Source organism: Aulostomus chinensis, chromosome 13, assembly GCF_037954235.1.
Source record: "Aulostomus chinensis isolate RoL2024-O1b breed Wild chromosome 13, RoL_Achi_v1.0, whole genome shotgun sequence".
Classification (NCBI taxonomy): Eukaryota; Metazoa; Chordata; class Actinopteri; order Syngnathiformes; family Aulostomidae; genus Aulostomus; species Aulostomus chinensis.
In genome coordinates this window covers 23,228,583-23,241,024 of record NC_141332.1, presented here as the reverse complement: position 1 = coordinate 23,241,024, position 12,442 = coordinate 23,228,583, and the positions used below count along the sequence as shown (strand labels likewise).

Below are 12,442 nucleotides of genomic sequence, written 5' to 3'. Positions count from 1 at the left end.
TTGACTAATGTCAGTTTGGTTGTTGTTTTGTCACAAAGGTAAAAGTAAAAATGCGTGGAAACTGAGCTAAATTGGTAAACACAATACACTGTATTGTGTGACTTAATTGTGCCCTAAATGGTCAAAGTTTAATGTCATGTTAAATGGTAGATAATCTCTTCCACCGACTCCAATCAGACAGCTTTTGTCTTTAATTGATACCCCAATTGTTTTAATTGCTATTATTTCCTATCCAGTATTGTTTTCCTTAAAGAATGACATCAGATTAAAAACATCATGATGGCATTTCACTGTGTCTTTAACCCAACATTTATTTTTAATTTATTTTTTTTGGGTGGGAGTGGCATAAAAGAGGCAAAGAAACAACATATTTATGAATTTCTACACTTTTTTTGGATGATGAGAGTTGGAACAGTGAACCAAAACCATGAAGTAACAAAATTAAAACCTCTCAGCGGAGCTCATACATGTATAATTGAAGGGTTTTCAAGAGCAGATGAAAGTGAGTGTCCATCCCTCTGATGAACGTTTAAATCAGTTCAGTGTGGGAACAACCCTCATAAAATAAACCAGGAACACTAATCACCTGCTGAAGCTACGCCATTAGAACATTTAACGGCGTATTTATTGCTGATAATTCCATATTTATTCTAATAACTTTCCACTCATTGAAAATGCACTATGTTCCACCTACCTCAAGCTGAATAATAAATATTTAGAACACATTTATTCTCATTTTGCACTCTCCATCATCTTTGCACTCTGCACTACTTTTGCACTACTGTCCTCTTGTCGGACACACTTATAATTATGTACATACCGTATATGTGTAAATAATCATTTTAAATGTTGTCCCTTTTTCCTGCCTCTTGTCCTTGTTTTGGTTGTCTAGTCAGTGTAGTCACAGTGAAAGCAATGGGGAAAACAGCTACTTCTAATTTTGATTCAACAAACTGACAGTTTTAAACGTAACTTCTATCATTATATTTCATCACTTCTTTTATAAATCAGTGTTGTCGGTCACACTGGAAATCTGCTGGAGGGTCTTCAAAATTGTTCTTTGGCTTGAGCTGACACCCTCTCGCTGGTGATTGCATCTGACATTTTCTGAGGTACACAGTTCAGTAAATTATGTTCAGATTAGGTTAATTAATTTCATGAAATGTAAACATTTTGGACATACTGGGTTTCTACCTATCAGCAACAAGATATGTCATTTTTGAAAAGCTTTTTTCATTTGCCCTGATGATGTACTCTTTTTTTTAATGTCAGATTAATGTTCAGTTTCTAAACTAGAAATGTCAATATTTTAGCTTCAGCCTGTTCCTCTCAGCTTCGTTTCGCCCACGCGTGCGTGCGTGTGTGGTGGTGATGGGTGTGTGTGTGTGTGGGGGGGGTACGTCTTACACTTCCACTAAATGTCTGCCATTTGCAAACTGAAGTGTTTCCAAAATGTCTGATGTGTCACTTGAATGACATTTCTGGGCATTTGAACGTCCGATGTGTGGTGATGGAAGCACTCAGACAATGGCTATTTTCCACCACACTTGACTGCAAAAGCTCTTAGCTTCACCTTCTCCACAGTCTCTCTTAGTAAAGATGGGCTTCACTCAAGTGTAGACAGTTACGGCCACTCTTTGATGGAGGAGAGGTATGCCAGTGACAGGTGAGCTGTTATGTACTTTCAAGGTGAAAAAAAAAGAAAGAAAGAAAACCAACAAAATCAAAGCCTAAAAGGTCGCTAATTGACGAGACTACATTATGTCAGAGGTAATTGTTGCACAGACTCTCATGCTTGTCAGTGCTGGACACAGCACCTGTTGTGGCCATCTCCAAATTACATTCTGTTCAGGTACCAGGGGCACAAATCAATGCATTTACTTAACTGAGCATGAAAGACCCCAATGAGAGATATTGACTGTCCCATTCACAGCTTGGAAGACAAGACAACATTTAAGTGCAACAGCCTTTCCACCTTCTCAAATATAGACTTCTTCCATCTGCTATTGAGTCTCTGTCTGTGCTGGACCTCTCAAGACCAAACAATCAAGCCAGAAGAAACAAACTTTTGTGGTGTTTTTTGTTGTTTTTTTTTCTCAGGAATTGGTACTTGGTTGTTATCAAGTGCCAGACTAAGTTCACTCAATCTAAAGGCTGATGAAATTTATAGGCTAGGAGTGTTCCTCTTCTGTCCGTGGGGGCATCTAGTGGTCTCTCCACACTCCATCTCTTGGCTGTTATTCACTGGTATTGTTGTACTGAGCGCAACTGGGGGCTGGTGGGGGCTGGGGGTGGAGATGGGGGGCTTTTACACCAGCTAATCGAGATGTATGCAGTTGGCCAGCTCGTGGAATGAACTGTTTTATTACTTTCGCCTCAAGCCAACAACACAAAGAACTCAACTTCCGCCAGGTTAATTTCCCTCCCCTGCCCCCTTCTTTACTTAAAGGGTTTTAAATCACAGTGTTGACTTCACCTGCCCTCTTCTTAATGCTCTCTTTCCTGTCATTTGCAAGTCAACTGAAAGGTTGCTCGGGTCCATGTTTGTCACATTCCTGAGCACTAAATCCTGTTTTAATGTATTTCCTTATCCCTTTCTTCCAGCCATCTTGAAGGCCATTGTGTTTCTACATGGCCGAATGTTGTGTGCATACTAATGTCAAGCTGCATTCATTTTCACCACTAGGGGGCAGAAGCAGCCAGTAACAACATAGCCTTGACCATCTTAAAATGGTTGGGGGGGGGGGGGGGGGTTGGTGGATGTTGCAAGAGCCTGTTGTCGACTACTTGCGGGGTTGGTTGTTCAATCTCTGGCTCCTATTGTCCATGTCATTGTGTCCTTCATCAAGACACTGAACCGCAACATCTGCCTCCTGGAGCAGCTTTGCTATTTCAACCTCAGTAACCATCTATTTGATGGGATTTCTGCAAAAGTTCACTTGATTTTAAAGATAAATTGACAACATTTTGCCTGCAGAAGATAAAAAGGTAACTAGGCTTCAATAAAACAAAACCTTTGTCCTTGTGTGTGGAACATCTCAGCAAAACCTGAAAGGGAATGCCTTTGACTTTATTTAAAATTGGTGCAAATATTCTTTTGGACTCAAGGATGAACTGATGACACTTTGGTAGTCAGACTTAGACTTAGCCTTGCTTTATTGTCATTCAACAAACACGGCATCGGTGTACATATCAAGCGTCAGATGCCAAGGTCGCAAGCTGTTGGCCTTAGCACTGGAATTAAGACAGTAATTACAACAAGATGTGGCACTAATAGCCTGAGGACATTTTATGCTAAAGGTCAGGTGATACGTAACATCATAATATTATGCAAAAAGACTTCCGAGCCATGCAGCACTGAGGGAGTTGAGTTTCATCCAAAACACCCTTTCATCAAAAGTTTTCTTAAATAAAGACTGCACTACCCAAACTAAAATTAATTCATTCCTTTTTTTTTTTCTTTTTTTTTTTTACCAGGGTCAGGTTGTTAGACATATTTAGCATTATGGCTGTATTAAAGTCTGAGATCTTCCAACACAATTTGAATAAATATAATCTGTATGCATCTGAAGTTGTACACAGCCTCTGTTCCCGTCAGGAGTCTGCACCATAGGCTCACTGCATCTGTGTAGCTAACAACTTCTTGTGCTCCACTGCACCCCGTAGCTCGCGTGGGTACTGCGCACTGCAGCTCGAGTCAAAATGTGGTTCAGATGTTGAGCAGGTGCTGTGAGGACAGATGCACCATTTAAATCATTTCATTCTGTAGAGATCATTCTTTACTCCTTGTTTATACAGTAAATCAATGCTTGTTGCAGAAAAAGTGGATGTAGAGAGTTCTGTGATGGATTTTCCACTGAAAGCAAAGAAAGAAATGCCTGAGGTATTTACTGTGCCTTTTGTTTATATATATATATATATATATATATATATATATATATATGTATATATATATATATATATATGTATGTATGCATTGTGTTCATGTTGTATATCTGTCTGTTCCTGGTGGAAAAAAAGTCTGATGGAAATATTAGCTAAGCGTTAACTTTAGAATTACCATATCTGCTGATTTATTTATTTATTTATTTGACGGGTACAATGCACCACGTCTTAGCTGCACCGGCACTGGCTATAAGCTAATTTACATCTGCAGTCCCTGAGCAGTATTCCTCTCATGTAAATAAAAACCTAACAAAAAAACTGATGGTCTGCAAAGTCCGTTAGTTAATCGTATTGGACTGGAGTCGGACTAAAACAGTTACTGTGGTGGTTGTGCAGCGGTGTGGGCGTGTCCCTACGTGGCCCATTTAGGTGATTTATGTTGTGAGCAGGAACATCACAAGACCTTAAGATGGTAGAGTTATGCACTTAAAAGCAGTGTGCCAATTGCATGCGAAATGTTGTGCTCCTTCAGGGTTGTACAGCTGAGGAAGGTTCAGCAGCTGAAGGCTACGCGGTAAGCCAGAATGAAATGCTTCTTCCTGTGGACGTCTTCCAGCCTGATCTCCTGCCGTGTAGACCCTCGCAGCTAAAGGGCTCATTTAAATGAATGAGAGATCTGTCGTCTTTGATTGCGCGTCAGCTTTGGCCCAAATTCGGCCCAAATTATGCTTTTATTGAGAATAAAATAGATACAGCATATTGGTTTTGTATTCTTTTGGGGTAGAGGCTTCTTTTTATTGGTGTTGTTTTTCAAGTCATTTACCCTGTATCTTGATAGCAGGTACACCAGCATTTGATGTTTTCATCGACACAGCGCCTTATCAATATTAATTTAACAAATTATTTTAAGCACATTGAGCTTGCACATTTATCAGTGAGCACCATGCTTTCTGGAGTGAGGATTTCCCCCTTAGAGCCTTATCATCTTCATCAGTACAACAGCTTACAAACAAACTCTCTGATTAACATCTTCCAACTCCAAATACTTCCCACTGAAAAATCAGCATTTATTATCCTTAAATATTTGCTCTGTACACAAATCTGTTCTGGTGGTGTAACCATCAGAAGAGCTCTCCTCTGAGGAGACTCAATAGAAGAAAGTGTTTTGAACTCTTTCATTTTTTCACTTTAATTAGACGAGCATTTAAATAATCATGTGCTGGAAATCTGTTCTGCGTGCTGTTTTGCAGTATGACTTTGTAGAGCTCTTAGATGGCAGCCGGCTCATCGCTAAAGAACGGCGGACTCAGAATGAACCCGAGACAAGAGCCCGACTGGATCATCAGGTCACCGTCCACCAAGCTGGGTTCATCCAGTACCTGGACTCGGGGGTGTGGCACCTGGCGTTTTATAATGACGGACGGAATGTGGAGGCAGTGTCATACAACACCATCATCCAGGGTAGGAGCCGAACACGCACACACACACATCTGCTGAGAATGCTGATGAGTGTGATTGGAATGATAAGTAATGACATGTTTGGAGGGCTCTAATTTCCTTAAACAGCTGCAGGAACAAACATAGGTTTGTTGAAAATGATGCACAAACTAGCCACCGTTGTTTTAAGCCACCTGGGAGGCAGTTTTAGTTTTTTTGTTGGGTGACGGTGGATTATTGTGCTCAATACTATAACATAAGACCATACATGACATTGATCCTTTCTTCTAACAACCCTTTCAGTGTTCTGAAGTCTGTGAAATTTCCTTGTGGGTTTTGAAGCAGGAAAAACACCAGTAGAGTGTTTTTTTATTCTATTTCCTTCGGGGAGTAGCATTGATCCAGCCTCACAAATATGAAGGTATCGATGTGTGAGGTCAAAATTGCCTGGGACCACCACCCCCTTCTTGAAGATCCAAGACAAGACGGAGTAATAACAAACAAAAAAAAGAAGAAGTTGCCCTCTTAACACTGATCAAAATGAAGGCCCCAGTCTTTTGGGGGTGCCCTTTATAAGCAACGGTCTGTTGAATGAACACAAGATCTTTCTGTAGGATATGTCAGATTAACTTCAACTCAGAGAGGATTTTAGCTGTAAACAGTCTGAAGATTGCATGGCTTGTGTGGGCATGATCAGTCATTCAAGGGGTTCGGGGGGAAGAGGAAGCGGCAGAGGAGACAGGAGAAACAGAAAATGTGTCAAGGAAATTGAATTATTTGGTCTAATTTAAAATGCCTGTGTGGTTTAGACCGGAGCAGTTGGACTGCATCAAACATGTTATGGAGGCTTAGACCTTAGTGGGACATGGACAAATAGCTGTAAATGTATGCTATGTGTCATACAAGTGCTGCAAATAAGGGATGCTTAGAAATTCTAGATTCATGCAGGAGTAAAAGAAAAGGTTGTGACAGTTTTTCGCTAACTCTGAAGTTGTCAACTGTTATTTTCTTCCTCCCCAGATTTGCTGTAATATGACAGTCTGATGGGTTATTAATAGTTTGACTTGCATATTGCTGTTCCCACAGAGTCTGTCACAGAATGCACACACAACTGTTATGGGAACGGAGAGTGTGTAGCAGGATCCTGTCACTGCTTCCCAGGATTCATAGGGCCGTACTGTTCAAGAGGTAATTATTCAGCGTGTATCCCATCTATTTAACGCGTGACTTAAAGGGTCGATTCACAGTCACACGAAAAAAATAAAGCATTTTGAACTTCTTCTGTCTTTATTTCTATTCATCTGACTTTGAGATTTCCTTTTATACACCCAGCTAGTGACGTTTCTGCTGCCATTCAATAACAACAAGGTTAAATTTAATTCAGTATTTGCAGAAATAGATCATTTGACAGACCCAACAGCACAAACGCTGTCTTGGCACAGACTCGCCATTTTACTGGAACTACTTTTAACCAAAGAACTAGGCCACTACAGCTTGTTCGGCATTATCCAGAGTAATAGAGACACTGCTCAATGATTTGTGCAAAATTTGGCATCTATTTTTTTTTTTATTTAGTCTAAATCCTGTATCAGAGATGAAATGTAAATATGAGGAAAATGAACGAGGACACCATCCTAATCCTTTCTTTATTATTTATTTTAGTCAAGTTTCAGTTGAGTAAAATTCTGAGCACTTTTTTCTTATCTTAGTCAGAGAAAACTGCTGCTTTTTTACTTCACAAGCCAGTTTTACTCACTAAAACTCACACAAAAGGATTTATTATTGTTCACTCCTGTTTCATTTGTAAGAGACAGAGTCTGGAACAGGGTTTTCTGAGCGTTTCTGTCTCATTTTCATCAACAAAATTAACATGATTACTTTTTATACTCAGGGTAACAGTAGGGATGTAAATGTTGGCTCATATCCCCAAAAAGATTCACCTGAAAGATTTCCATTGCACATTCGGATTTTAGTTTTTATTAAACAGCATGTTTAAGAATACTCAAACACATAGGCGGAAATGAATTGAAGCCAGTTTTCGAGGTCTGTTTACTGAGATATTAATGTGTCCAGTTCTTTTGTTAATGGACAACCAACAGCAAACTATTAAATTCTCATCAACATCGCTTTGTTTTTTCTGCTAATTAGCAAATTCAAACATGTGTGCATATTAAACTAAGAGGGTGTTCATGATTAATACAGCCACTTAGTAGAAGCATGTCAATGTGATACCAGCGTCAGAATTAACTTCAAAATAATTGTGCCTTAATAATGCCTCACTGAGCTTCTAGCATCGCTGTAGCCTCTTAGACGTGATTAGATCTTTGCTGTCTTGAGTAACAGCAGCTCCGCCTAACTATCAAGACAGCTGAGATCTGCTCAGAATTGGTACTTTTTTGTTAATGGCTCGCTTTTATCATTTTAGCCGCTTGTCCGATCCTGTGCAGTGGTAACGGCCAGTACACCAGGGGGCGCTGCCAGTGCTACAGTGGCTGGAAGGGGACAGAATGTGATGTACCGGTCGCCCAGTGTATCGATCCTCAATGTGGGGGGCATGGAGTGTGTGTGGCGGGTAACTGTGTGTGCAACACCGGCCACAGAGGAGCAAACTGTGAACAAGGTGAATGGAGAGCGAGTAGGTTTTTCAGCAGCTACTGCAGATCCAGAACATTCTTTGAGACCCTCCTGGCTGATGGACACAGTTCATTTGTGGACCGATCAGTGCTTTCAACTCCACCGAGCAGATAATTCTGTGTATGTCGTTATTGATACTGTGTGTATATATTAACTCCCTCTTAGACCTCAGGAGGGTACAAAGTGGAACAGATTGGGCCAGCCTGCCCTCCACAGCTCACCTGTTTAAATCAATCACTTGACGGCATTTGTTTATCTGTTGTTTGAGGGGGGAGATTCTTCCTCTTCTTTCTCGTCAACCCTTTCTTCCTGCCCCCCTCACTTCAGTGCATTTAATTCTATTGATCCGAACGCTGACAAAAGGCAATTATCAGCTCAGATTTACATGTGCAGGTCGCTGACCTTCCATGTAAAATGCAATTGAGTTGACTAAATGAATACGTTGCGGTTGTCTTTGAAGGGAAGTAAAATGGGAAGAAAATGTAGACGGGAGGAGGTTGCATTTGTAGGTCTAAACTTGCACGCCAGCAGCTCCGGTTTGATGAATTGGTTTAGATAAATAATCAACATCATCAATGTCCCAGTAGGTGTGGAAATGCACAGCGCAATCTGATCCAGAATTAGCACAATAACATATCTGAAATGATACCTTATTACTAACAGCTTGATTATGTTGATCATAGTTGTCAGTTATTAACGTGGATCAGCAAGTTGATCTGTGAAGAGTAATTTATTATATTTATTAAGACACTAATTGTGCTCATTTTCTTACTGCATATAATAGAGTGTAATTAAGCTGTCAGTATGGTGGAAGTTCCCTATAATATAAAGGAACAGGGATAGGAAAACGATGGAAAATTACTAGCAGCCACAGAAAAAACAAATTCAGCTGCCATTGTTTGGCACTGCAGCAGTTCCACTCTGAATGATAGCAGAGTTGAAGAGGCTGGAGTGAATAAGTAGGTCTGTCTATTAGTGGTAAACTGACATCCTCACTGTGTTCTCAGTGGACTGCGTGGACCCGAAGTGCTCCGGTCACGGAACTTGTCATCATGGTGAGTGCCACTGTAACCCGGGCTGGGGAGGCATCAGCTGCGAGATTCTGAAGAGCACTTGTCCAGAGCAGTGCTCCAGTCACGGCACCTTCAACACCGACTCGGGAACCTGCATCTGTGAGGCCAACTGGACAGGAGCCGACTGCTCCATCGGTCAGATTCCCTTTCTTCCTTTCACTTGGAGTCATTGTCAGCGAAACGTTTTCTTTTTATTATTACTTTATGTGATGTATTGCAGGATTGCTGCAAATATTTATCAGCAATATGAATTAATCTTCCAAATATTTTCTGGATTAATAGTTTAGTTTTTAAGATGTAAGAAATGATTAAAACTTGACATCAAATGTCGCTTCTTCAAGTAGATTTTTGATTCAACCACACACTCAAAACCAAACTAGAAAGTACTCCGAGAGCTTGTACTTTGGAGTATGTGGGCCGAGAATATCGTATCATCAAAATCTGTTCATAAATATTCTTTCCCAACTGCAAAAAACAGGTTTTCCGGATCACTGATCCAGAACATGATCCATACCGGGACCTTAATGCTTATCTCTCTAATTAAAATAGATCGCCCCAACGAATTACATCAAATTATGCTCAAATCTTTTAGACACCTAGACCATTATATTGAACATAGATTTGGATTGCAATGATAAACAAATAAATCAAATAAACTGGCGTGACTAGCTATCTCCTGCCTATGATCTAGAACAGTCCTCAGGATCCAGGATCGGCAACTTGATCCAGATCGCCTCCTACGGTTCATCGCATGTTGCTTCTTGTGTTATAACCTGTCTTTACACCACATTTCATAAAAGGTTTTTAGAATAACAAACCACGAAAACCCAGTCGATCACATCGGTGGAAGTAAATGTGCAGTATCGCAACCAGAAAGAAGAGAAGGAACATTAGATCTCAGAGTCTATATCTTTTGTCCTCTATTGAATTAATCATCTGAGGTCGTTGCTGTTTTCAAAGACATGAGATGCCATTAAGGTTGTGGGAAAATGTCACAACCGCAATGTTTTCTCTTTTTTTCAATGCTATTAATGGGGGCATGAGAGTAGAACATTTTCAAATTCTAATCTTTGGCGCTAATAGAATCAAAGAACACATTAAGCTACTTAGAGTTGTAATCTGCAAGGTCTTTCATTTTATTCATTATTTCATTCATTGATGCCGTTAGTCCTGCGTTGTTTGTACCACACTCATAAATCCCATCCACCAGTCCAGACAGTTACTGGACTGTCTTTCTTTTTTTTTCTTTTCTTTCTTTTTTTTTGTATGAATGAGGTTTGAGTTGCATGAACAAGTAACTGGCAACAATCTAATTATGTGTTTTTTCCAAACAAACAATCCCCCCTTGATGTGTACACAGTGCAGCCCCAGGTACCCACAGCAGTGGATGTAAAAGCCTTCATTAACAGGTTGTACGTTGAAATTAATTATCTCTACAAAGTCTACATTTGCTCCAGTAATGATGAAGGAAGTTTTTCATCTGGTATGCACACATCACCAATCCCCTCTGACATGTGCACGTTAAAATCGTGCAACCTAAATGAACAAAACATGGAAATGAATCCTTCAATATGTTTAGGGCTAAATTAATCAAAGCGTAGTTGTAATCGCGCCCTTAAAGTTTTCTAACCAACACGTGTAGAATGTGTTGGTTTGAAACACAACATATGTTAACAACAAAGTTTTGACTCCTGAGCGCTTCTCTTGTGTGACCAAACATATGTTCTTTTTTTTTTTTTTAAGTGTAACCGATGTGTCTTATTTTAGGCAGTTTGTTCAGAACCTTTTCCAAAAAAAACAAGTTTATTTTACACCAGCTTCCTGTCGTTTTTTTTTTTTTTTTTAATTTTTTTAAGGAGACAGTCCCCCCCCCCCCCCCCCCCATCTGCTCACGGCAGAGTCGTTTAATACGCCTCCAGATTTGTATTCAAAGGGTTTGTCTCTTAACACAGGTAGGTGACTTGTTAGTTCAGCGGCTGGCTCCTCCCATCTGTTATCTGTGCCTGATTTATGCTCTAATTTGCCCTCCAGAATTAACTTCCATTGGCTGTGTGTTTAACTCAGAGCAAAACAGAACGGCTATACTTAGTTGAACAATTGAAATCATTTTGTTACTGTCAAATAAAAAATGTGAAAAAATTCAACTGGAAATGAAATTTCAGGTGATGGGTGCATGTGCAGAACAGCCTGGCGAAAAGGAGGAGAAAGAATATTTTTGAGGGAGTTGTATTCATCTCTCTTTTTGTTTCCCTTTGTAAATAAAGGTAATGTGTTGTTTTGTTGTTGTTGTTTTTTTTTTTATTAGTGCGTGAAATTCAAGACACGAGCCTCTCACACGGCAAGACAAACCCGGTCCTGCTGATAGCGGGAGTGACGAGGTTGCCCTCTGGGAGGACCAAAAATGAGGGAGTTAACCTACCTGGGCGGTTAGGAGGTTCCTTCTTAATTAATGCTCCAGTTAAATAAACTTTAATTAACAAGCGCGTTGCAGAGATCGACCGCTCGCAACCCCTATCCAGCTCAAGACAGGGGCATGTTAAAGGCGGATAAACGCTTTTGCACTAATGAAAAATTGATTACATAGATTCTATGGGAAGGAGGTATCCCTTCGGAATTGAATGACTCCTCTCAAGAGGCATGTTTAATATTCTACTGTGTCTGCTTGACTTAATCAGAACCATCTAAGGCCTTTCAATCGAAGAGAAACTATTCCGAGAGCTGAAAACAGACAGTTAAAAGAGCCTCGGTGAAGGTAATGAGTGTGAGTAAAGCAGTGGGGGTGGCTTAGCTGGAAAAAAAACAGAACACCACACCATACAAAATGAGTCGATATTTTACCCATGACTTGCTGAATTTTGAGCGGCAGAATGTCTCTTGGCTAATTTACTTTCCCTGCAGGGTATTCCAAGTTTTTTTTTTTTTTTTTTGTAATCAGAAACTTTTCAGTTATGGGGCTGTATAAATTTCCCGGAGCATCTAGTCACTTAAGATTTGAGGACGTACTTGAGGTTCTTTCCTCCAGCACACTGAGGGCTATTGTCACAGTACAGCCAGAGCTTTTTAGCTTTAGCCGGGTACGCACAGATTTACTTTCCATCCATTCACTCCAAAGTGATTTAGCTTTTCTGAAAGCTGACAAGAATTCACAGTAGCGGCTCTGACGTTTCCAATGCTTTTTTTTTTTTTTTAATTTACAATACATTGTGTTGTCTCACCAGTTATTTCCTCTGCCTTGGACGCCATGTGGTTGGTGGAGGTGGCTTGTTTGTCTTGCAGCAGGATTACATTAAAACTATGTAAACTGTTTTCACCTAACTTGGTGGAGGAGCATTTAGGGGTTGGCCAATGATAAATGTTGATAAAAACTTCCCCTTGGAAACATTACCAGAACATTGCTCGTTATATAATCGGAC

The 12,442-nt window shown here is 40.1% G+C and overlaps 1 protein-coding gene across 3 annotated transcripts in view; it reads left to right on the top strand.

The window, feature by feature from the left end:
- Positions 1-12,442, top strand: part of LOC147251458 (teneurin-3) — a 154,796-nt gene that overhangs the window by 92,936 nt on the left and 49,418 nt on the right. For all 3 annotated transcript variants that reach the window (XM_086222155.1, XM_086222156.1, XM_086222157.1), the window contains 4 exons: positions 5,136-5,346; positions 6,409-6,510; positions 7,748-7,942; positions 8,964-9,164. In XM_086222155.1, the coding sequence (XP_086078281.1) occupies positions 5,136-5,346; positions 6,409-6,510; positions 7,748-7,942; positions 8,964-9,164 (709 nt within the window). The remainder of the gene's footprint in view (positions 1-5,135; positions 5,347-6,408; positions 6,511-7,747; positions 7,943-8,963; positions 9,165-12,442) is intronic.